The sequence below is a fragment of the Hoplias malabaricus genome, chromosome 4 (assembly GCF_029633855.1).
Source record: "Hoplias malabaricus isolate fHopMal1 chromosome 4, fHopMal1.hap1, whole genome shotgun sequence".
NCBI lineage: Eukaryota > Metazoa > Chordata > Actinopteri > Characiformes > Erythrinidae > Hoplias > Hoplias malabaricus.
In genome coordinates, this window is record NC_089803.1 from 9679823 (window position 1) to 9706537 (window position 26715).

Sequence of the window (26715 nt, forward strand, 5' to 3'; positions counted from 1 at the left end):
TGATAGAGCTGCGCTGTGGTGTGAGGTTATTTCTTCCCACAACAATAAGGCTTTACAACAAGTCTCTCCTTACTGCAGGGACACGACTGATCTCCTGCTGTCTGAACTGTGCTGATCTACACCGTACTGTTACATGTCCAGTGTGTACTGTCATTTATACCATGACCTGATGCACTCATTGTCACTGCTTTGTGTCTGACTTGCTAATGGTCCACATTATTATTCTGCTCTCTGGACAGACCATTTTTGTCTCTGTGGCTCCTAGTACTAAGAATACATTTACTGACAACTTCACTGCCTCTGAACACCACTAGTAGCAATAATAATTATGCTGCTCTGTACTTGACATGTACATTGTAATTTACACATATAGACATGTTTGGCTTGTGTTGTAATATATATTTTCATGTTTTAGTGCAATACCTGCTAAGGCTGCCCTTGTGTGTATCATGTGTACATAAACCATATATATATAAGTTAGTACTTTGTGTTGTGTTTCTCTACTCTGAGTAAAAGCCACAGGTGCTGCTGCTGATTTGCTGCTGGAACCGTGCTCTAGTTGGCTGACAGGATTAAGGCAGAACAGATATAAAGCCCTGCTGGATGACTGAAAGAAGCTCCTCCTCTTCCTCCTTGCCATTGCTTCTTCCTGCCAGACTAAGGCTTGTGTGTGCGCATATATTGACATGCTATTGTTTGTGATTCAGCTCATGCTATTGTGTGTGAGTCAGCTGTCTAATGTGGTGTTAACCTAATAGTTATCCTACTAAGTTGGAAGCTGTAGGGGGTGTAGCCTTATTTATTTTCTTTAAAGGGGTTGAATTGCTTCTGTTTATGGTAGGGAGTTAGGTCATGTTTTTGTATTTTCTTTCTTTATTATTTATGGGTAGGTAAGTTATATATGTTGGGTGGAAAGGGGTTTTGTTTATTTCAGGCTTAGACCACTCCTGAAGTTTTGCTTCCATTATAATCTTGCAGTCAATAAAACATTTGGAGACTGGAGTCTGGTGACCTTGTGTAGTTTTCTTGGTCTGGTGGGATTGGGGGAGGAGTTGGGGGAGACATTATTAATTTTTTTTTAAAATAATTTATGTTGCAGCTTACCTAGACAGGCTGTAACATAAATCTGTGGGTCCAGAGCCTACCTGGAATCATTGGGCGCAAGGCAGGAATATACCCTGGAGGGGGCGCAAGTCCTTCACAGGCCAACACAGACACACACACATTCACTCACACACTCACACCTATGGACACTTTTTAGTCTCCAGTCCACCTACCAACGTGTGTTTTTGGACTGTGTGAGGAAACTGGAGCACCCGGAGGAAACCCACACGAACACAGGGAGAACACACCACACTCCTCACAGACAGTCACTCAGAGCGGGAATTTAACCCACAATCTCCAGGCTCCTGGAGCTGTGTGACTGCGACACTACCTGCTGCACTATCGTACTGCATATATTATATTAAGGTCTCTGTAACTGTCACGCCCTCGTCCTGTCAGGTCTGTTTTCCCCGCCATGTGCTTTATCTGCACATGGCTTTGTCTGTTATTGTCCTTGTCTCCGTCCTTGTCCCGCCTTTGTTCCCCCTCATCGTCTGTGTCATTTGTTAACCTGCCCCCTCGTTAGCTGTCCAGGTGTATCGTGTCTGTGTTTAGTATTTAAGTCCTCTTCCTTCTCTTCCTGTTATCCGTCATTTGTTGTATTGCGCTTTCCTAGTCTAGTCATGTCGTTTCCTAATCATGTCATGTTGTTTTTTCCTTTTTCATAGTCATGTTGTGTTGTTTCCTTCCTTCTTCTTGTCAAGTCGTTTTGTTTAAATTTCTACTCTTGTTGTTTCCTCACTTCGTGTTTGCCCTTAAGTCTGTTTGTGTTAGTTTTGTTTCTTTGTTTTGATATATTAAAAATCACTGTGTTTTAGCAAGTGTGTCCGCCTCTGTGTCAGTCCGCTCCGTGATTCGTGACAGTAACCCACTTCTATATCCTTGCACTATATCTTCTCTTGACACACCCACAGGCAACAACCAATGTGGAGTGACGTAAGCGACATGTCTCCTCTGTTAGTGTGAACATAGGGTCAGACTCCTGTTTAAGGAGGGGCGAGTGGTTGGTTATAGTGTTGGACTGTATTTCAGCTCATTCATAAAATTGTAATTCAGAGGATCCAAGGGTGGAAAAGGGAACCAGGACGCAATGAGTTCTCATGAATTAAAAGAGCACAATATTAATTTTATTACTGGGAGTGAAGGAAAATTTGAGACCTCCCTAATCCCTCTCCACAGCTTTGTTCCTGCTTCTATATTATGTTCTGAGAAGAAATATTGATTCTGATGCTGCAAAAATGACCTGACCTGCCTGGCAACTGGCTTCTACCCCAAAGACGTGAGACTCTGCGTGTGGAGATTCACCACTTCACTCCCTGAACATCTACTAACATCCTCAGGAGTCAGACCCAATGGTGATGGAACCTACCAGCTGAGGAAGAGTGTGGACATCGAGGAGGAAGATACAGCAGGATACGACTGTTCTGTGGAACACATTACTCTTGAAGAACCAATTATTAAACAATGGGGTAATTATTCTTGATAAATGTTAGCATATTTTTAGGCTATGTTTGTTTCTTGACAGCAACTACATAATTTGCATTTATTGGTTCCCAGTTTACTCCTTTCCTTCTTATGTAACCTATTCTAGAGGGAAAACACAGATATTAGCAGATTTAAATAATATCAATATTAGCAGCTTATAATTATAAGGCAATTAATGAGCTTTGGACCAGCAACTTCCTATAAAATGGGTAGAAAGGAACTGTTGCATTCATCTTGGGATATCAACCACATAAAGATACATATAATCACTGTTCAATTAAAACATGTATCTCCTAAAATAGTAACTTTACAGGAGAAGGAAAACCTCCTTAAGTTTCAATGGAAGTCAGAGTATAAGAATTAAACTTCATTTTTATTTCTATTGGTTCATTAACCCTGTCACTCTACCATAGCTACAGCTTTTTTAGTTAGTTTTCTGGTAACCGCCAACCCGCTGTCTGTTGCTGGGTTCTCTTGCCTGACCCGTGGAAGATTTTTTTCGCAGGACAATTTTGCCTGTGCTTCACCATGAACACACTAACCTCTGTATTTTTATTTGTTCCCTTCGTCTGGTTTTCTTTCTCCTGTCTCTCTCATGCTTTGTTCTTGCTGTTCTCCAGGTGTTGCCCTGATCCAGCCCCTGACCCTGTGTGTCCTGTACAAGATCCTGGCCTTGTCTCACCTACACTATCTTGCTTGGCCATGTCGTTTTATCTCAAATTATCTCTGCACCTACTTTTAACTCACACAGAATCACTGATCCCCTCCTGCTTCCTCAGACTCATATATCACTAATATTCTACATTCACATTACTATAACCCATTCATCTATCATCATTTCACTTTTACTTTTGTTCTGTTCTCTGTTGTGTCTCCGGTGTCGACACGAGGAGGATGGGTTCCTCGTATGAGTCTTGGTTCCTTCCAAGGTTTCTTCCTCGTGTGCTGAGGGAGTTTTTCCTTGCCACTGTGGCCCCTGGCTTGCTCATAGAAGGCTTGGACCTGGATCTCTGTAAATCTGCTTTGTGATGACATTCTGTTGTGAAAAGCTCTATATAAATATGATTTGAGTGATTAATTGATCATCTCCTTCCATTGTACAGTGCACTCTGCCATGATTACTGTTTTGGCAGGCATGGACCACAAGATGACGTCTGGCCATAAGGGAGTTGTGGTTACTTCTGACTGAACACAACTTACTGGTTAAGGTTGACCCTCATCTGCTATTCACATCCTGGTTTCAGTATGGACCATGCTGCTGTTGGCTTCTGTCGTACATCTCTCCAAAACCTGTCAGTTCCTTGAGCATTTGGTTTTGGAATCACCCATGCTGGCCCTGGGTCAAAGCTGAAGTACACTCAGAAAGAATGTCCTGCAAGCTGGGGGATTGGGGTTTTTACATCCTTATCACAGATGTAAACTCCAAAGGCTTGAAAGTATGTCACACGTGGACCAGATAAGGATCCATCCCCTGTACTGTTGTTAGGGAGACGTTACACAGGCAAGATCAATAGTAAGGGGTGAACTGAAAGCACCAGAACTTGAGTTTTTCTGGGAGGTGGCTTTGGTCTACCTTTGCCAGTTGTGTCATGATACAGTGATCCATGTTCCATTCTGAGAGCTTGGCATAATACAATGTTCCAAGGCTTCACATTGGCTGCTCTTCCAAGAGTGGTATCTTCTCTCCATTGACAGTGAAGACAAATTATATTGAGCATGATTCCATTTATGAAAGCAATACAAGGACAAATATCCAAACGGATGAAAACATTTTTAAAAGGGATTCTAGGTGCTGGCCAAGAGACTCTTACAATTCATGTGAACCATAATTACTGATGTGTATTTAATTACAGTGGGCTTTGTTGTTATTTCAGGATAGATCAACTCAATCATAGTGTTTAAGGGTGTATGAGCAGTATTTTCTTTAAAAAAGATCTAACCTTGTATACATCAGTGAAACGTTTATTGTCCAAGGTGTAGCGTGGTAACAGTATTTTAATTATTTCTACTTAATTGTGGTTATCAATTATAAATTATTATTATTACTAATTTTAGACAATAACAATATTGATAATTTATCAGAAATGTGGATAATATTCATGCTAGGGTGTGAGTTTTCAAGACCTTCAGAGTTTATGGACAAACTCTCTACACAGTATTATTTCAAATCAAAGAACACTTTATTGGAAAAGAATAATTATCAGTTAATAAACATAGCACAATTATCATAATCTCACAAATGGGATCAACACAGATGAACCCTTATGAATCTAATAAGTGGCTAGGCTATTAGGCTTGTGACTAATGTGTTGCTAAATGAAATATAACTAATGATAAATATGTACATTTATCAAGAGACTTAATTAGACATCAGCTCTGAAAATTATAAATTTGGAGCTTACTCTTAGAGCAGGTCGACCAACTGATGGGCACAGCAGTTCCGTTGTGGTGGCAGCAGAGGGTCCAAGCCTCGCTCATCCTGTTCTCCCAGTGGGAGCTGCTGTGGCTGAGCTCGCTAAGGAGGCATCACTTACGGGGGGGAGCGTTGTGACATCAGTTGGAGAATTTTCTCTAGGCTCACTGTCCTGGTGGGGAGTCACTTAAAGGGGGTGTCAAAAGAGGCTCTTTTGTCTCAAATTTTCAGAGGTGATGTCTTAAAGTCCGTGTATAAGGTTCATAAAAAAAATATCACCAATCTCAGAGGTGGTATCTTATTCTGGTCAAAAATAAGTTTCACCTGCTTTGATCAGTCGTAAAAATGAGGCTTTGATTGGGCAACAAAAAAATGACAAACAGCAAAGTAAATTGAGACTAGCTGACAGAGTTATTTCTACAGGTTTAACTATCAGACTCAATCACTAAATTAAGCAATGCTAAACTGACCAAAGCATCCCTTGTTCAGTTTTATAAGATTGGTCCGTTATCAGAGTCTTTCAGAAGGTGTGGAGTTGACTCCGTTCAGCTACTCGAATCTTGCGACTTCTGTTGACTTCTCTGTGACTCCTTGAATTGGACACACGCACTTTTGGCCGTTTTACTGTTTTCTATGTGGCGCCGTTATGCCCACTTGGGAGCTAGCCGTTCTCTGATTGGCTACTGGGTTTTGGAAGTACACATGACCGTCTCAAGTTCCCAGAGAAACAAGACATGCATAATGCAACTTGGGCAGATAAAACATCCTTGAATTAATACCTCGTATATACTTGAATGTCAATACAATGAGTATACTTATGTAGTTACACCAACTATTCTAATTATTAGAGATTAATTAACATTCTTTGAACTTGAAAAAGGAATTTTCAAGGTCTTTGTGATTTCAAAATGCTTTAATTAATTCATCAAATCAATTCATGTTAGTGTACTAAAGCTTGGGACTGAAGTGCTTGAACTTGGGGCGTACAAGTCTGTGAAGGTGAAGGAGGCTTACTATCAGGACATACATCAAGGGTCCTGATGCTTTGAGAATTTGAATGTGTGAAGGGCAGAGCACCTGATAATGCGTTCAAGGGTGGGAGTTGTGGTTGCTTAGGTAAACCACATGTTGCTGTGTCACACTTTTCAGCAGGAACCGAAGAGAGGTAAGGCTTTAGCCGATTGTAATGGACAATTTGAGAGTTATCAGATTTGTTCAAGAGATAGCGGATCCTGTATATCACTCCAGTATTGCCATCATCAGAGCCAAGGCACTCCAGTATCTCAAATGGACCTTTCCAGTGAGGAGCAAGCTGATGTCTAGCCGTGGTGGGATCGTTTAACCATACAAGGTCTCCAGGATGATAAGGAGTATGTTTAATAAACTTGTCGTACTGTCGTTTTTGCTGGATGTGTGCAAGTTCTCTATTTTGTGCCGCAGATTTAAAGGCAGACCGTAGTTTGCATGTGAGCTGAGCTGCATAATCCGCAGGTGATCCTGATGTAGACGCAGATGGTATATTGCACGGTAACAACAGATTAGCAGGCATTCTAGCTTCCCGTCCATGAGTGAGAAAAAAAGGGCTGAAGCCAGTTGTAGTATGAGGGCTGGTGTTATAAGTCAGAGCCACTTGGTTGAGACAATCATCCCACTCACACGGTTGTTGAAGTAATAACTTAGCCAGTTGGTCGATAAGTGTTCTATTAAAACGCTCAACCATGCCGTCACACTGGGGATGATATGGGCTTGTTCTCATTTTCTGAACACCAAGCAATTTACAGAGATGACTTATGAGGTCAGACTCAAACTGACGGCCTTGATCAGTGTGCAGTGTTTCTGGAATGCCATGTTCTCGAATGTAGTTTTCAAAAAGACATCTTGCTACTGTTGTAGAGCGCTGATCAGGGATAGCATAAAGATTTACATACTTGGAAAAATAATCTTGAACAACAAGCACATATCTGTTGCCACGGCTAGAGATGGGCAATTCAAGAATGTCACCAGCAACTTTTTGAGCCGGTGAGGTAGCAACGATTGTTTTCATAGGTGCCCTCTGGTGAGGTGTAGGGCTACGTCTAGCATCACATGGAGCACATCTTCTGCACCATTCACGAATGTCACGTGACATAAATGGCCAGTAACAAATCTGTTGTGCCCGCTTCAAGACTTTCTCCGCAGAGTGATGACCAGCTACTGGACTTCCATAAAGCAGCTTGAGAATATTTTCTTGCAAAGCTTTTGGTACAATAACTTGATGCAACACTGACCCAGAAGATGGACTATAGACCTTGCGGCAGAGCACACCATTGTTAAAAGTCAGCCTATGATATTCCTGCCACAATGCTCTCTCTACCAGCGAACGCTTTTTCATACGCCAATAAGGTGGCCTTTGACCTCTAGCGTTCCAGCTCATTACTTCTGACAGGAAGGGATCCTGCAGTTGTTTCTCCCTTAACTCATAATCTGTGAGCTGCAGTACAAATGTAGAGGAAGTAATCTCAGAAGGACAGTGTGAAACAAGGCTGAGTGGCTGTGATGCATTCGGAGTGTCAGCACCATCAACTGGTTTAAGATCAGTACTGGGAAAATTACCTTGGGGTGATGTACGAACAGGACTAGACAGAGTAACGATGGCAGACTCTTTAACAACTGCTTTTGAACTGTTGGTCTGGCTGGAGGTGGTGATCTGTTCAGCGGGTCTATCAACATCTGGGCGACGTGACAGAGCATCAGCATTTCTATGACTTTGTCCGTCTCTGTAGATAACAGTCCATTCAAAAGGATCAAGCTCTAAAGCCCAACGCGCACGTCGCCCAGTTCTATCATTGTCAATAGGGATTTTTCGAAGGCCCACGAGAGGTTTATGATCAGTGATTATCGCAAAGGGTTGCTTGTAGAGATAATGCCTGAAATGCCTCACTGCCCAAACAATGGCCCAGAGTTCCCGATCATATGTTGACCATCTTCGTTCAGCTTTTGTGAGAACATGACTAGCATATGCAACAACCACCTCATGGCTTCCATGTTTCTGAGTTAGTACAGCTCCAATAGCATCAGTATAAAGAGAGAAGGGCAATGCAAAATCTGGAAAAGCAACAACCGGAGGATTCGACAAGGCATGTTTCAGATAACTGAAGGCATCTTGGCACTGAGAGGTCCACTGAAAAGGTACATTCTTCTCTGTAAGTGCATGGAGAGGGACTAAGTAAGAACAAAGTCCCAAGAATGATCTGACTTCTGTAGGATTGCATGGGGTAGGCCAATCGGCAACACATTGTACATTTTGTGGATCTGGCTGAGTGCCATTTTTAGAAACAACGTGACCTAGGAACTGGACATGGTCTTTGGCCAAATAGCATTTAGCAGGGTTTAACTTGAGACCAGTTGCTTGAAATCTGGAGAAAACCTCTTCCAAATGCTGAAGATGATCACTGAAAGAACGGCTGAAAATCAGGATATCGTCCAAGTACACTAAACATGTCTCCCATGGGAGACCACGGAGCACCATTTCCATTAACCTCTGAAATGTTCCTGGGGCATTTGTAAGACCCATAGGTAAGACTTTGAACTGGTAGAGCCCAGAGCCAGTAGTGAATGCAGTTTTTTCCCGATCTTGTTTCTCTACTTCAACTTGCCAGTAACCATGCTGAAGATCCATTGTTGAGAACCAAGCAGAACCAGATAAAGAATCAAGTGCATCATCAACTCTAGGTAGAGGATGAGAGTCCTTGGTAGTCACAGCGTTTAACTTCCTATAATCCAGGCAAAATCGCCAGGTGCCATCCTTTTTGCGAACTAACACAACTGGTGCAGCCCTAGGACTATAGCTCTCCTCAATATTATCTGCTTTCAATAGTTTATCTACTTGACTCTGTATTTCTGCTCTCTGATCTGGTGTTACTCTATAGGGTCTCTGCTTAATAGGAGCAGCACTCCCTGTGTGTATGCGATGTTTGATTATGCCTGTGCGACCTCTATCTTCAGGATGCATACTGAACACCCCGGAGTATTTCTTAAGCAAGGACTTTAGTGACTGTGCTTGAGGAGGAGACAGATTTGCATCATCTATTTGTACAGGTGGTACAATATCATTATGCACCGGTGCTATCACACAGCATGTCTCCAACTACTGGAGTGTCATTAGATGAAGTGGAATGAAACTTACCCAGATGTTGACCTGGTCGCAATTCAATGTCTTCCGCAGTGGTGTTTAACACACGAACAACAGTCATGCCATTCTGAACTTCACTGATAGAATGTGCTATACTAATATTACAAGTTGGATTAGGGACAAAAACACCTACATAATCAGTTGGCACAGGAGAAACAGCTGTAGCTCCTGAAACGCAAGCTGTGATGATGGTTTCACTCATAGCAGGAAGTTTAACAGGTGCTAGAACAGACACATTACAACAGGCTGTTACCTCATGGCCTTTTGGTAACAAAGGAAGATGCATGTTCCACAACAGCAGTGATTTAGTTCTGATATTGAGCAGGGCATGATGTTTTTCTAAGAAATCCCATCCAAGTATAACTGGGTAATGAGCTCCTCTGACAATTTGGAAGTCATGCTGTAATAACTCTTTCCCTAGCCTAATGCCAAGAGTCAAAGTGCCTAAGATGTCTAAGCACTGTCCATTCACTGAGCGAGCTAGTACAAAGGAGGCTTTCATAGGACGTCTTTTCAATGCTGGATGTGAGATTCTGAAATCTTCACTTACAATAGAAATAGTCGAACCAGTGTCAAGCAAAGCAGATACTTCAATCCCTTCCATAATAGCGAGAATGTTAGCTGAAACAGTGTCACTTGTGTGCAAGTCATGCCGATCCATGGGGGAGTGTGAAGTGTTAAGCTGAAGCTCTGATGTAGTAGCTGATGTTTGCCCCTCAACAGCAGCTATTGGGAGTTTCCCTGCTGGGAGGTATAAGAGTGCACCTTTTTCTCCGGAGACTGGAAACGAACATTGCGTCTATAGTTTGGACTCATATCTCTATCCCTTCTTGGAATGGGACTAGAACTACGTCGGCAATCATAATCATCGGTAGGATGTGAACTATGTTTGGAAGGAGGATATGGTCGGCATTCTGGAGAACAATACTGTGTAAGATTTTCATCTCTATACTGTTCATGCCGGTTTGAGTAAATTTGAGAGGCAGACTGATGCTCATAATGGGGTTCAGGGGTATGAGAACAAGCATAATGCTGATCAGGAGAATGATGCCGTGAATGGTATGACCGGTAGTGAGAGGGGGAAGGGCTGCGGACATGGCCACGTGTACGCTCCTGTGAAAAAGTTTTACTCGACCAAGTATCTAAACGCTGTGTAAGGTGAGCATTCTTCTCTTGCAATTGTCGCATGTCAGTTTTTAAGCTGTTTACAGTAACAGTCAGCTCCTCAATAGCCTGAACAAGTTTGTCATCAGAAGACTTAGAGCGAACCATAGCTACCTGATCAGGGGTCAGAGAAACAGGTGAACAAGTAGATGCAGACTGAAATGCAACACGTGCTCTCTCACAGCGACTGGCAATGATGACCGCTTCCTCCATACTGGACGCACCCATCTCATGAACTTTTGACTGTAAATGTGGGTCTAAACCAGCTACAAAACGACGAAATTTCTCTCCTTCCTGAGCATTACTATCATATTTAGGGAAGGCTTCCAGCACAAGACGAGTGATATCTGCACTATACACATCCAGACTCTCACCAGACTTACAAGGGCGTGCATAAAGTGTATGTAGAGCCAAAAACATTCTTGAGCTTTTCTTTTACTTGGCTGTAACTTTGCTGGACTGTTGGAGATAAGCTATCCCAATACAAAAATGCTGCCCCGGCCAGACGAGTTGGTAGAGCAGAAGCTAACATTACAGACAAGTCAGAAGCTGGATGATGCATAGCCTGTACTGCTACTTCAAAACGACGAGCCCCACTACTGAATGAATCAGTGCCATCTCCATTAAAAGCAGGTGGAAGGTCAATTTTTAGGTTCCCATATACATAATTCGGGGCCATCTGCTGCCCAACAGCACCATCTACTGTTCTCGGATGGTAATTGCTACTGCTTTCCGCAGCTAACTGCTCAGTTCCACTATCAGCCTCAGACATGTTGAGCCAAAAATAAAAACGGTCGGAAAAGTAAAATGTAGGCAAAAACTGAAAAACTACAAAACGTAGCTAAGACAAACTGCAAAAATTCTTAGCTCACCAGCTTCATGAAGAGTAAAAAAAAAATCCGCGTGCTAGGAGAAATTCAAACGAGGGAGTCGTCACCTCGGAGAGAAAAAAAAATCACCCAAAACGCACAAAAACCGCCAAATATATCCACCGCTGCTACCAGATGTACACGTGGGGGTTCGATATAGGGTGGTTGGATCACTCTTCTTTCAAAAAGAAACTAGATGGAGACGGATAATTTCCTGGCAGTGCTGTCTTTTATTTTTTTTTCGTTAGAAGCCACACTCTCTCTCTCTATGCACTTCCCCCTTTTTTTCTTACATCACATGACTTCTTCTACCAATCATAAATCAGGATGAATACTTGTAACAGCAAACAAAGAACAGTTACTCCCTTAAATATTTAGACTTAATTTCTGCCAGCATATAACTTTAAACTATAAAAGGTAAAACAATTTAAACTATAACATTTATTCTATCCATTAGCCTAATTTAATCCTTACATTAGTATATATTCACCTGAGAATAACATACGATAGACAATAATAAAACATTGCATAATGCATAACTGGATTCAGAAAAGCATACGTGTCCAAGATAACTCTTTTTGGGACAGCGATAAACGAGAGAGAGCGAGAGACAACGGGGTGCTCTCTGTGACATGATTTCCTAAATGTCCACTTGGAGGCACTGTTGGTCCATGCTGTTCCGGCTGGATTGAACTCTGATCCAGGGAGTTCTGTCAGGTGATAGGTTTGGTGTCCACTCCCAGGGGTTCTTTAACTGGGTTATCCTTTGGTCTAATGGTGGTCATAACTTTCGAACCGACCACTTAGTGTAGGTATGGACCTTTCATGAACCTCTCGGGGGCACTGGAAAGGGGGTTTTACGGCCATCTAATCTCCAACAGACTGTGTGTTTTTGTGTTTCATAGGTCCCCACAGCTCACTGCTATGGAATGTGAGGTTTTTAAAAAAAGAAAGTCAAAGGCTGAATCTTAAGGTTTCTCCAGTTCTTGATTTAAAGCCAGAGTCTCCAAAGGGTTCAGTACAAGGGTGTATCCCGACTCGCTTGTGCCTGCAGAGAAACAGATGATGTTTATTTTTCAACAATGAGTCCAATTAATTGTTTATAATTATTATTTGTCCATTTACTCATCTTACAGTTTCTGAGATACTAGCAGCATGTCACGGCTGGGCAGGACAGACAAGGGAGGTGGACGTAAACGCAAGGAATCTTTTATTTAACAGGACTAAAAACAAAACAAACACGTGCAAGGAGTTTCACAAACTAACCACATGAAGGAAACAGGAACAGACAGACAACCGAGAACAGGGGTAAACATGGCAGACGCAGAGAAAGAGAAATACACATCTACACACACACACAAGAACCGACTAGGGAACACTGAAACAAAGGGACTATAAACACATTGCATTGACATAGAACACCTGGGGACAATAACGAGAGGGCAGGACTACAAAGGAGACACTGACGAGAGGGCGGAGCTAAGGCGGGACTAGGGCAGAGACAAGAACAACAACCAGAGCCATGTGCTACATGAGCACATGGTGAGGAAAACAGACAGGATGTTACACAGCACTCCAGGTCCAGAGTGTTTGGCCTGTTTGTGTGACGTGTGTTTCTAAACAGCTTTCTGCATGGACTTATGGTGTCCACTTTGTCCACAAAACCAACATCAAACCAATGAAATTAAGGAACCAGTCGCAACACCCCAGCAATCATCTGACATACCATAGCAACCACTTTAACTTCCAACATTGCAATCACTATGAACATATTAGCAAACAAATGAAATACCACAGAAACGACCAGAGCGCGCACGCACACACACACCAGAAGCAAATTAACACCCACAATTAACATTTTAATCACACGATGACACCTAAGAAACTTAACAATTAATTAAAAAGGAAAAAAACATGCATCCATGTCTGTCTGCATTAAAGTGGTCTCTTTATTAAGCTAAAGTATTTCTGAACTTCTATACATTTTTCATTAAATAATTACATGTTTTCTATAAATTATGTTTTTCTTTGGTTGTGTCACAGCACACAGGAGTTTGGTTGCTTTTCCTTAGTAAAACCTTTCCACAGACCCTTCATAAGCTTCGTGTTTACTCATATTCACAGCTTAAAACTTAGGACAATCGTGTGGATGATGTTTGCTTTAATAAAACTTTCTCACCTTCTTCTTGCTGTCCATCCTCCACTCTGTCCACCTGTCTTTGTCTCCTCTTCTCTATCCAATTTTTCACTGCCATCCAAATGGGTAATACAACAAAAAAATAAAGTGTATTTTAATCAGTTTATAGCATTATATCAATTTACAGCATTTTCCATAGAATATTGAGCTGTGGGCTTTTCTTCAAATGTAACTAATTCTAATAATCTGTAATGAAGCTCATTTACAGATTCTGAGAATGTGACAGACACACAGACTATAACAGGTGGCAGATGTGTTCCTTACATTTTAAACATCTTATCAGCAGATATGATGGTAATAAAGCTGCCGGACACACAAACAATTTTTCCTCCTACAGTAGCAGTTACATTAAGAACTACTCTTTTTTTTATTTAAGAGCATCTGATCACCCCACTGTGAGCAATGAATGGCTAACCACACACACACACACATGTCATGTTAGGAGTTGGTTGAGCATCCTTTATCTCCTGATCCTTTTGGTTCTTTCATTCTATAACTCTATAATATTAATGAGCTAATCTACATAATACACATACACAGTAGCAGTCTAGCACCTTGGCTCTACCAGTGGTACACCAGCTCTCTTCTGTCCAGTTCACACAGTGGACAGAGCTTGACTTATAACCAGCAAAGCATTAGCCTCCTAGAAAAGAAAGTCAGGTGTCTATCTAACATTAATAACATAAAGAGAGATGTGCTGGATGTAGTGAAGTCAGGACCTGAAATTTCAAATCAAACCCCTCTTGAGTTGATGTCCAAAATCAAAATCTTCTGTTTTCCTTTTGAGGAAAAAGTAAAAAAACTGACCTTTTGGTCAGACCACAGGTCTGCCTCTCCTACAAGGACCAGATGATCAAAGCGAAGGGGGGCTTTCCCCCACAACCATGAACACAGAAATTCACTCACAGGACACCTGGTGACTCTACACCTAGGAGGCTGATCCACCTCACCACTGTTATGAAAATATTTAATCAAGACATTCCCTGTCTTCCTGACCAAAGTTAAAACCATGGAATTCCTCCACTTCAACATTAAAAATAATACATGTTACAACATAACACAGAGTCTTCACTCGACAATTAAAATGACAAACATGACCAAAAACCTACAGGAGATCCTAAATAAACTTTTAAGAAAGACTGCAACCACATGGAACGAAAGCTATAAGCTACAACGCCACGCGACATCAAAGCAGTCTTTTGCTCTAGCGTCTGTGACAATTCCTTCCTACATTTTAATCTTGTCAAATCCAAGTGGTAAAACATACTCATGTTCCTGAAACCCTGATATAATCCAACCTGTATTTGTACAGATGAACATTGTTTCCACGGGCAACACTCAGGTGCCTGTTTTAACATGATGTTGAAAGAAACCCTTCCCTTATTCCATGTATTATTCTGTATTTGTGTTAAAACTGTGTATATACTATATACAACACTCTGTAGAAAAACACACCAGGAGAAAAACCAAGTGACTAAGAAACATATTTTATCAGGAATACACTCCGTTGCGAATGAATAAATAATCAATGTCTTGGTCTAAAATCTCAGGGTGCAATCGGAGCGAAGGCTCCTCCCTTGAGGAGGGAGCCAAGTAACCCATGAAAAGACAGCGCTCAGAATAAGCTGAGTCAGTCAAGAGTCGAATGGAGAATGCAATCAACGACAGCAAAAGCCAAGCTTCAACTAAGAGAATCGACTGCTCTGAGAAAAACTCTGACTTCACCAAGAAAATCTCAGAAAAGAACTGACACAATTTTAAGTATTGAGCCTTCTGCAAAAATATGGTATTTTTAAAAAATATTATTTGTTTTGATTCTTTATTTCTTTTATTCGTCCTTCGTTGCTCCACAAAAGCTTGTTTTTGGCCCAACAAGTGAACACATCTGAGATTAGTTTTTACAGAACAGAAGTATAGTTCCCAAACGTCAGCATTCACCCGGGAACAAGCGTTTCATCAAGCCACCGCGCCCCACAATCTAGAGTGCAGAAAAACCATCCAGCCCAGATCGACAACTGACGGCATACCCGAAAAGGCTTAAGACCTCCAACAAGGAGTCACGGCTTCTCAGGGCTCCACCAGAGACTACCTTCAGTTCCCCAACTACGCAGCTGAAGGTCGGCACTGTCAGGATCCCCACCTCAGACTGGAACTTCATCTAGAGAACCACTGTGAAAAGCTCATTCTTCGGTGGTCTGGCAGGCTCTCGTGTGGTTTCAGGGTGAATGCGAGATCCAATTTAACCTTAACGACTACACGCCTCTTTTAGTTACCAGTCATAATTAATCTCTTAATAATCTCAGTTAACACACTCTACACAGTAATTTCCTTCCAACGCACATCACTGAAGTTCATAAAGAAGATTGAATCACTAATTTGCCCGTCTATTAAACTTTAATAATTAGTCCCATGTTGTGAAAGATATTGTTCTCCAAATAAAGAACTTTTCTGTACAATACCAGTGTTCTGTGTTTGTGTTGAATTTGCTCATTAAGGTCAAGTGTACAACCAGGTCCAAGAACTCACCTTTTAATCTCGAGAAATTGCATATTCATAGTTGAATGAAGTTATATGCTTATAACCAACTAGTAGATTAATTAATAAATAATTAATAATTAATCAGTAATTAAAAAATTACTTAGCTCATGCGTCACTACATGGACTACAGTCTGTAATTGTATAACTGCACAGTGCTCCTGTGTGGTCAGTGGATTTGAATGACTTATGTTTAAGAAACCTAAGAGTGCTTGTGGCAGGAACTGAACACCCCTGTCCTAGGCTACTGTTTTTGAATTTCTTATTTGCAAGGTAAAAAACCACAACTTATATTATCCTTAATTTAATTTATCCTGTTTTAGACCGTGTTTAGGGTTGTTAAAGTGTGACTGACCTACTCAAACACCAGGACTTCAAACTTCAGTGAGTGGATAAAACAGAAATAATCAGGTGGAACTACTTACATTTACATACGAAGAAGATGATCCCAATAACTATAACAAAAATAAGTAAAACTTTCCAAACGATCCGATGCCTCCCCTCAGAGTCTCGCCTTCTGCCATCTGTTTAAAAAAATGAATAAATAACAAACTACTGGTTAATAAAGAAATCCATTTAAAAACTGAAGTCCTGTTATGCATCTATGAAAACCATCTCAGGTATCTTTAAGTCTGGGGATTCATATTTAAAGGCATTATTTACCCCAGGGAACAGTGACTGGTGAGTCCAGACTGCTGTGCTCTATTCTACAGTCGTATCCTGCTGCATCTTCCTCCTGGACGTACACACTCTTCCTCAGCTGGTAGGTTCCATCACCATTGGGTCTGAATCCTGAGGATGTTAGTAGATGATCAGGGAGTGAAGTGTTGAATCTCCTCAGTCTCATCTTCAGGTCTTTGGGGTAGAAGCCCGAGGCCATGCAGATCAGTGTCAGTGTGGTTTTTCCAAAGGACATTTTTGGGAACACTGAATTATGGAAACCAGGTGCTGCTTGCGTGAAAAGAAAGAAAATGGAAGTACACTGTAAATATTTACCATGTGAAGTGGCTTAAAAAACCCAGCTGCTACAGTTACCATCAGTAGATACTGTGTGTTAGGAGGGAAACTGGGGCTAAAAGACCCCTAACCCACCTGGGACCAGATCTAATACCAGCACATTTTCTCCAACAGTGCATTTGGTTTTGGGTTAATGTTATCACTATTATTATTACGTCTAAATATAAGCTAAACCACTGGGGTCCCCTTTTACAAGCGTGGTTCATTCATGAGGGTGATGGGGTGAAGCACCACCAAAAGGGAAAGGGAGGAATTTTTTTTCCTTTCATTCTACTACAACAAACACCCATGGCTCTGTACTATCCAAACTCTGCCAGACAGTTTGTCCCACCATAAGTATCACAGTCCAATCAGCGTTAGGTTTTTTTCTGTACGGCCCATTTCAAGATGGTGGGAAATTTCCCCAGACTACTGTCATGTTAAGGACCTTTTTTTGAGTTTCTATTCCCTACACTGCTCTCTATGGGGTGAAGTATATAGCGAATATGGTACTGATTACGGGTGGCACGGTGGCGCAGCAGGTAGTGTCGCAGTCACACAGCTCCAGGGGCCTGGAGGTTGTGGGTTCGATTCCCGCTCCGGGTGACTGTCTGTGAGGAGTTGGTGTGTTCTCCCCGTGTCCGCGTGGGTTTCCTCCGGGTGCTCCGGTTTCCTCCCACAGTCCAAAAACACACGTTGCAGGTGGATTGGCAACTCGAAAGTGTCCGTAGGTGTGAGTGTGTGGGTGAATGTGTCTGTGTTGCCCTGTGAGGGACTGGCGTCCCCTCCGGGGTGTATTCCCGCCTTGCGCCCGATGATTCCAGGTAGGCTCTGGACCCCCCGCGACCCTAAAATTGGATAAGCGGTTACAGATAATGGATGGATGGATGGTACTGATTAATTTTGGGCACAATTCTGCATGGACACCCAGAGCAGCCAGAGCCGTGTAGAGAGAGCAGTAAGAGATCTGGTCAGTACGACTTCTGTTAACTTCAATAATTATTATTCTGGCACTTGTGCTCCTAAAATAAAAAAAACACCTGAAGACCAGATAGTGAAAAATGTATCATATTTTATATGAGGGCCCCTTAAATCATTCAGACAAAATATTAATATTTAAATTGATCAAATATTATAGGTAAAAATACATTTTCACATGCATTAGACAGCATTGTTAAATATATATATACACAACATTAAACTAGTATTTGTGGTAAAAACTAGTATATCTGGTTATAACATATACAATATATATACAAACCGGATTCCAAAGACGTTGGGACACTAAACAAATTGTGAATAAAAACTGAATGCAATGATGTGGAGATGGCAAATATCAATATTTTATTCGTAATAGAACATAGATGACAGATCAAAAGTTTAATCTGAGTAAAGGTAACATTTTAAAGGAAAAATATGTTGATTCAACAAATCCCAAATAAGTTGGGACAAGTAGCAATAAGTGGCTGGAAAAAGGAAATTGAGCATATAACGAACAGCTGGAAGACCAATTAACACTAATTAGGTCAATTGACAACATGATTGGGTATAAAAAGAGCTTCTCAGAGTGTCAGTGTCTCTCTGAAGCCAAGATGGTGAGAGGATCACCAATTCCACCATTGTTGCGCAGAAAGATAGTGCAGCGATACCAGAATGGTGTTACCCAGTGTAAAATAGCAAAGACTTTTAAGTTATCATCATCAACCGTACATAACATCATCAAAAGAGTCAGAGAATCTGGAACAATTGCTGTGCGTAAGGGTCAAGGCCGTAAAACTCTACTGGATGCTCGTGATCTCCGGGCCCTTAAACGTCACTGCACCTCAAACAGGAATGCCACTGTCAAGGAAATAACAGAATGGGCTCAGGAATACTTCCAGAAAGCATTGTCAGTGAACACAATCCACCGTGCCAATCTGCCGTTGCCAGCTGAAACTCTACAGTGCAAAGAGGAAGCCATTTCTAAGCAAGCTCCACAAGCTCAGACGTTTGCACTGGGCCAGGGGTCTTTTAAAATGGAGTGTGGCAAAATGGAAGACTGTTCTGTGGTCAGATGAGTCACGATTTGAAGTTCTTTATGGAACACTGGGACACCATGTCATCCGGACCAGAGAGGACAAGGATAACCCAAGTTGTTATCAACGCTCCGTTCAGAAGCCTGCATCACTGATGGTATGGGGTTGCATGAGTGCTTGTGGCATGGGCAGCTTGCACGTCTGGAAAGGCACCATTAATGCAGAGAATTATGTTCAGGTTCTAGAACAACATATGCTCCCATCTAGACGTCATCTCTTTCAGGGAAGACCCTGCATTTTTCAACAAGATAATGCCAGACCACATTCTGCAGCAATCACAACATCATGGCTATGTAGGAGAAGGATCCAGGTACTGAAATGGCCAGCCTGCAGTCCAGATCTTTCACCTATAGAGAACATTTGGCGCATCATAAAGAGGAAGGTGCGACAAAGAAGGCCCAAGACGATTGAACAGTTAGAGGCCTGTATTAGACATGAATGGGGGAGCATTCCTATTTCTAAACTTGAGAAACTGGTCTCCTCTGTCCCCAGACGTTTGTTGAGTGTTGTAAGAAGGGGAGGATGCCACACAGTGGTAAAAAATGGCCTTGTCCCAACTTTTTTGGGATTTGTTGACGCCATGAAATTTTGAAACAACATATTTTTCCCTTAAAATGATACATTCTCTCAGTTTAAACTTTTGATCTGTGATTTGTGTTCTATTCTGAATAAAATACTAGATGTTGCCACCTCCACATCATTGCATTCAGTTTTTTATTCACAATTTGTTTAGTGTCCCAACTTTTTTGGAATCCTGTTTGTATATATATATATATATAACAGGGGACGTGGCATATTGTTCTAATAAGCAATGCTTGGCTCTCTGTCAGACTTTTGTCATGTAGGTCAGGTACCTGTGAAGACAGCTGGAATTTAAAGAAGCAGTCATTTTCTCCACTTTTTCATTTGTTATGTAGCAGCTGTTATACTGGCACCTAGTGGCTTGATGTTTCAGAGATTCTGTACTAAACGAATTGTTAACATTTCTACTCCCATGTGGACGACCTGCTCTCTGGAGTTAAACTGCATTGTTTAGGGATGACAAACACTTCTCCTCCAATGAGCTACACTTGACATAATTGTCAAAAAAATTAAAGACGTTTAAGTCACTTTCATAAATATTGTGTGTGCATTTTTGTGAACCAATGGTTCACAGCAATAAATATTTAAAAAATTAAAAACTAATGTGAAGAACTCACAAGGTGTTTTTCTTCTCCCACTGCTGAAGCTGAGGGATTTAAACAGGTTTTCTCTGCATTCATTCTTAAGGTAAATGCCGGTTCTCAGGTTCCTCCCTTGTTCTTTATCCCAAATCATTTTGATTGTTCTGGCTTTTGGAACTTCAGCCTTCCACTGCAGGGCATCAGTGTCGAAGGTGATAAGATCCTCTCCATCAAAGCCATACTCTTCAACGGCCTTGAAAAACTGAACTGATCCATCCTGACGTTCCTCAACCTCACACCCAAATCTCCTCTGCAGCACATGAAGATCTAAAATCATTATAAAAATATGGGATAAAGGATTAGCGTTTTACAGTCGTTAGGTCATTCAGTTTTATATTGACATCTTTTATCAGTATACCATTTCTTATATGATTCATTTCCACAAGTCATTTCTGACGTTACTCATTTCCACATGAGACATTTTTGACGTTACTAGACCTGTCGCAATTATTGCATAATTGCATGAATGTGATTATCTGAGATAACTGCGATGATTTTCGCTGAGCGCGATATTATACTTTATTTCAATCCCAACAAACAGAGTGTCAAATACGGGCTTCTTTCATTTTTTTAAATGAAGGAATGAGACTGGACTGGTGTTTTACTGCCGCGCTGTATCAAAAAACCTCCCTTTTTTATTCCAAATGAGTTCTATGTTAAAAACAGAGTATTAATTAAAGACTCTATAGAATATTAAAACGTGAACTGATTTTTCTTTTTCCTGGTCTCTCACAAACACGAGTCTCAAAAGAGAAGATGATGAGCACAAACATAATGAGTTTAATTTAATATTTCCATGAGCCACATTTATACAGCTTCACACCGACACGAACAATATCAGACTGATATAGAACTACTAAAAAAAGGTATTAAAAAAAAAAAAAAAAAAAAAAAAAAAAAAAAACCCTTTATACAAATTTCCACATGTTTTCTCATAAATGATAAATAGGAACCTGGTTTCAGGAGTTTCACAGGTTTTTCGTTTCCCAGTATTTTTTACAAAACGTAAATCCTTTGACTTGGTCATTTCCACTTCCTAAACACCTCACATTAAAATGAAAACAAAAATGCTTTGGATCATAGTCCAGAGATTATTCTCAGCAGCCGGAGTGATGTAAAAGTCACATGAATTCTGACCTGGTCTTTCAGAATCCAGATTCAAAAAGTCAGATTCAATGCGAATTGTTCTGTTCACACAGCCATGTATGACTGGGCTTCTTTACCTGCTGTGTGAACGTAGCCTTAGTATTCCTTGCCCAGAATATGCCAATCCAGTAAACAACAGATGTTTAAGCTGTAGTACATTTGATTTGTTTTGCTTTTTTTGAGAATTTGCAAATATCTTTTTCAAACTTACAATTTTAATTAAAAACAGGACAAGGGGCAAATTTCTTTACATATATTTATGAGTAAACTGTTCAATAAACTGAGGTTCTTTACCATATGTGTGTACATTACCCAGTGATGATAGTTGCTCATCAGTTGATATATGACTGGAACGTTCAGAACCAGTTTTACAGGGAGTTTTGATGACAAAGTGTCAGAGTGCCTCATAAATATTCATATATCAATGTTTATATTACAATGACTAACACCTAAGGACTCTTAAATATCCTTGATTATATTAGAAACAGACACAGAGTGGTGTGGAGCTCAGGAAAGCCGACTGCAGACTACACCACCATCTTTTGTCCCCTCTCTTAATGTTCTGATGAATAAAGGAATAGTGTAATCTAACAACTGATCACTGAAACAAGACCAACCAATCTTTGGCACTGTTAAATATCACAGTGTGTATTTTATCCATATCGTCCTGAAGTAGGACACAGCTACAAATCAAGGAACTTACCAGGACACGGCCAGGTGCAGTTCGCCACAATTTGGCTCTGTTTTCTAAACCAGTCTCTTAACCACTGAAGCTCCTCAGAATTTTGGATCAGGTGATCCACATTCAAGTCTTCTTTCTTCCAGTCCTGCTCAGCACCAGTGATCTGGTTCTTACCATCGTAGTAGTACAGCTTCCTGTCATCGAGCAGACCCAGCGCAGTAAACTCAGTAAAGCCCAGAGGGGAAAGATCCTTCGCCAGTTCAGTGTAGTAGTAGATCAGAGAGTGCTTCTCTGGTGTTTGGGAGACTGAAGTAAAATGAGAGTTATTGTTAGGAATTTTCAGAAGAGCTAGAACACACACTGAGAACCATTTATGTTTTTTATGTAAGCATCTGCTAATCACAAAGGTGCTTTATTGTTTAAACCTCCTGTTATGTTGGGGTCAAATTGACCCATTTTAAAGTTTGAAGATCTTGGAAAAGTAGTTAAAATTATTTTTTCAGTATGAAACTTCTTCTGCTTGCCTTAATTAGTGTAATCAACATATAATATGAAAATTGTTCATCTCACATATTTGCAAACACCCCCCGCATGTTTATATTACATAGATACTGTTTGGGTCAATTTGACCTGGCAGTCAAACTGGAGGTAAAAGGGTGTCAGAAATGTCAGAGTATTTCTTTGTTTGCAACTGTGAGACATATTTCAGCCCAATCTCACACACACACACACAGGTACACAGGTGCAGATGTTATGACTTTTGACATGAACTATTCATGTTCTCGCATGAAAACTCCACCCACATTCAGTGGACACTAAACAGGGGAGGGACAAAACATAAAAGATTATCTGCATTGGAGTCTTACCAACATTACACTGTGTCAGACAGACCTTTACAAAATGAGCAGCCGAACCAAAATGATGACAGTCCAGGAGGCTCTGGAATCATCATTGATCATGACAGTGAAATAGAGGAGAATGTGTCTGAAGACGAAGGCTATCTTGAGCTAAATTCTGATTCAAATGATTCTGATATTGGGGCAGCACGGTGGTGCAGCAGGTAGTGTCTCAGTCACACAGCTCCAGGAACCTGGAGGTTGTGGGTTCAAGTCCCGCTCCCGGTGACTGTCTGTGAGGAGTGTGATGTGTTCTCCCTGTGTCTGCGTGGGTTTCCTCCGGGTGACTGTCTGTGAGGAGTGTGGTGTGTTCTCCCTGTGTCTGCATGGGTTTCCTCCGGGTGACTGTCTGTGAGGAGTGTGGTGTGTTCTCCCTGTGTCTGTGTGGGTTTCCTCCGGGTGACTGTCTGTGAGGAGTGTGGTGTGTTCTCCCTGTGTCTGCGTGGGTTTCCTCCGGGTGACTGTTTGTGAGGAGTTTGGTGTGTTCTCCCTGTGTCCCTGTGGGTTTCCTCCGGGTGACTGTCTGTGAGGAGTGTGGTGTGTTCTCCCTGTGTCTGCGTGGGTTTCCTCCGGGTGACTGTCTGTGAGGAGTGTGGTGTGTTCTCCCTGTGTCTGTGTGGGTTTCCTCCGGGTGACTGTCTGTGAGGAGTGTGGTGTGTTCTCCCTGTGTCTGTGTGGGTTTCCCCTGGGTGCTCCGGTTTCCTCATGTGGTCCAAAAACACACGTTGGTAGGTGGATTGGCGACTCAAGTGTCCGTAGGTGTGAATATGTGAGTGTGTGTGTCGCCCTGTGAAGGACTGGCGCTCCCTCCAGGGTGTGTTCCCATCTGCGCCCAGTGATTCTGAGTAGACCCTGAATTGGATAAGTGGTTACAAACAATAAATGAATGACAAATCCTCCGGGGATTCTGGTTTCTCCCACAGTCCAAAAATTATGGAGTTTAGGTGAATTGGCTTCTCTCATAACTGTCCTGGTGTGTGAGTGAAAGAGTGTGTATGTGAAAGAATGTCTGTTTGTGTGAGTGAATGTGTGTGTGCCCAGAAATGGATCAGTGCTCTGTCCTGGGTGAAACCCTAGTGCTCGATGCAGTCCTCCAGGTGGACGGTCGTTCCTGGTTGAGAGTACACTGCGCATTTAGCTGCTGCTTCTCGACAGTGTGTGTGGATTGAATGTTGAGTGTTGATTCAAAAGCGTCCTTGGGTTTCTAGAAAAGCACTTTTTAAGCGTAATGTTAAATAAAACACATGTAGATGCATATTTGGGGCTCCTCATCCTGGCTGGGGTCTATAAGTCAAAGGATGAATCGACAGCCAGTCTTTCAAAAGTAATAAAGTGGTGAAAAATAAAAAAAAGTTCTATTTTTTATGTAAAACGAGTGAATTATCCTAATTGAACCATTACATTGAACCATTACCTGTTAGAGGTAAGGAACACCACTGCACTAAATATTGATTGAATAATTAGTAATGGAGTTAGTAATTACATATTCACACTGCTTGTTGGGATTTTTTTTTAGTTTCAGACATCTTTTGGATAATTAAACATGCACCGGGTTCAAACTGACCCGCGAACATCGTTGCTGTTCCTGAAAAACGAACATAACCAGAGGGTTAATTTTTTTTAGAAAACTCAAGGCATATTGAAATCTTGAGGTTGACAGTTTTGTTGTAGTGCTCAGTCACTGGACCGCGAATAGAATTTTTGTTTGATGGTTTAAACCACAAAAAAGACAAGACACAGGTCTTACAAGACACAGGCTGCTATACAAAAATCAACTGACATACGAAGAGAATCTACGCCAGACGCACGCTTTAAAACCCTAATCTCAAGCTTATGGTGCAGCTCACAGTGCGGCTTGTTGTCATGAATACACTGAGATTTTAGCTCGATTTTAAGCCAGATATGATCGTAGCCGACTGGATTTCAGAATCGGCCCAGATATTGGCTGACGTCTGACGTGCAGTGTGAGAAGTCTGATTAACTGCCCAAATGAGCCCTGATTGACCAGTTGGGCGATCGGATGGATTTCTGACATGTAAGAATTTTTGGTCACTTGTCTCACAGCATGGGCAGTCTTGTGAGCCTATTTCTAAATTTCACGACCTGTTTTCCCAAAAGTATTTGCAGATCTACTCCATATGTCAACAAACAATAGCACAAAGACAGACATGCATGTGAAAAATTATGTCAGGAAATAGCCGGTGTCCTTAAGTTGCCTGGTAATTTCACTGTTTTTATTTGTACTTTGCTGATACTATCAACACCATGCTCAGTTTCTACAAGAATCTCTCTCTCTCTCTCTCTCTCTCTCTCTCCATGTGTGTGTGTGTGTGTGTGTGTGTGTGTGCTTAGGTTTGATAAACAGCTCATTTGAGGCACAGCACACCATGCTGAAAAGAGTGTATGCTGACAGAACTGTTCCCATGTCACATCACATTAGACTGACTGACTGCGTTCGTACACTTTGAACATGTAAATCTCAGGTGTTATCTGTACATGACAAACGATTCAAACGTGCACTGTGAGCTGTCACTAATGCACACGGCTTTCAAAAGCACGTATTATACAGCCAAGAAACCACTACTGTGAAGCATTCATGTAACTTAAAGCTATAAAAACAGGCGTGGTTCACAGAGACATATCGAACCAACATACTACAAACCTTATTTCATAAAAATATGCCTTAGTTCAATTTAATTTTTTTCAAACATTAAATTGTTACAGTCAGACATTTATACGAGGTACACATCTACAACTAAAGTTGTACTGTACAGAGATTTTAGGACGTTGTTTTTGAGCAAGAGGGGGAACGAACCCGAATATCCGCTTAATATCCGATATAAACCTAACTTTACCGACCTAGGTCAGTCCGGTGCTGCAGTCTGCCAGACAGACTTATCTTATAACGGGTAATTTCACCTGACGAAGGCAGCATTTTCCAATCTGAATAATTTAATTTTCTGAAAACACGACTCACTTTCACTTTCACTTCGACCGTTTATACACCGCGGTTTCTCACCTTTCTGAACCAGAACAGCGACCAAGATAGTGAATAAACAACACCAGCCCCGGTCCAAGAGCATCTTGAACAGGAGTTCCGATAATAGCTCATCTCAGTTCATCAGGGTCCGAGAAAAGAGGGAAAACAAAACAACAACAAAAACACAGTCCGCCATTACAGCTTTTCCCAGATCAGAGTCGCATCCGCTTAAGTCGTGATATTTCGACATTGTGACACGTCACATCCGGGTACACATCTCTGCTCAGTATGAACAACGTAGTGCTTTTGCCGCTAGATTTAGTAATGTAGGCAGTAGATCCCCTCCAAGCGGGTAGTAACTGGCTGCTCAGGAAGCAGAGCCTCTTGTGTTATGCTGTGTGAAGGTAAGATGTCATGTGAAGCATCCAGTAAGATATAATTGTTTTATTAAGCCATCCATTGTAAATCTGTGCTTAAAAATACTGTTGAAGGGATTATGTTGTGGTTTGGAGTGTCTGTACATGCTATTTTTATCGAGGTACGTTCAGTGTGGAGCTATGGAGTCAGTCGCATGATTTTAACGCATTAAGCTCCATTAAACCTGTTCTAAGGTTACAATACAGTTGTATTCGTTATTTTATTTTCACTTATTAATGTTTTGTGTGGTTTTCGGTGTTTTATGGGCAGCAAGTGCGAATATTTTTCTATAAACAGTTCTGGGTATATTTTAAAATGGACCCATTGTTAAAGGCTAAGCACCACTTATTGGACCTTGTTGT

At 41.3% G+C, this 26715-nt stretch overlaps 1 protein-coding gene across 1 annotated transcript; it reads right to left on the bottom strand.

The window, feature by feature from the left end:
- Positions 1-12174: 12174 nt before the first annotated feature.
- On the bottom strand, positions 12175-26170 carry LOC136694900 (zinc-alpha-2-glycoprotein-like). The gene is made up of 6 exons (XM_066668729.1): positions 25976-26170; positions 22082-22366; positions 20209-20499; positions 16602-16889; positions 13386-13454; positions 12175-12254 (listed from the first exon to the last, which is right to left on the bottom strand). The coding sequence occupies exons 1-6, from the start codon at positions 26037-26039 to the stop codon at positions 12175-12177; spliced, it is 1077 nt and encodes a 358-aa protein (XP_066524826.1). The 5' UTR covers positions 26040-26170.
- Positions 26171-26715: the final 545 nt, after the last annotated feature.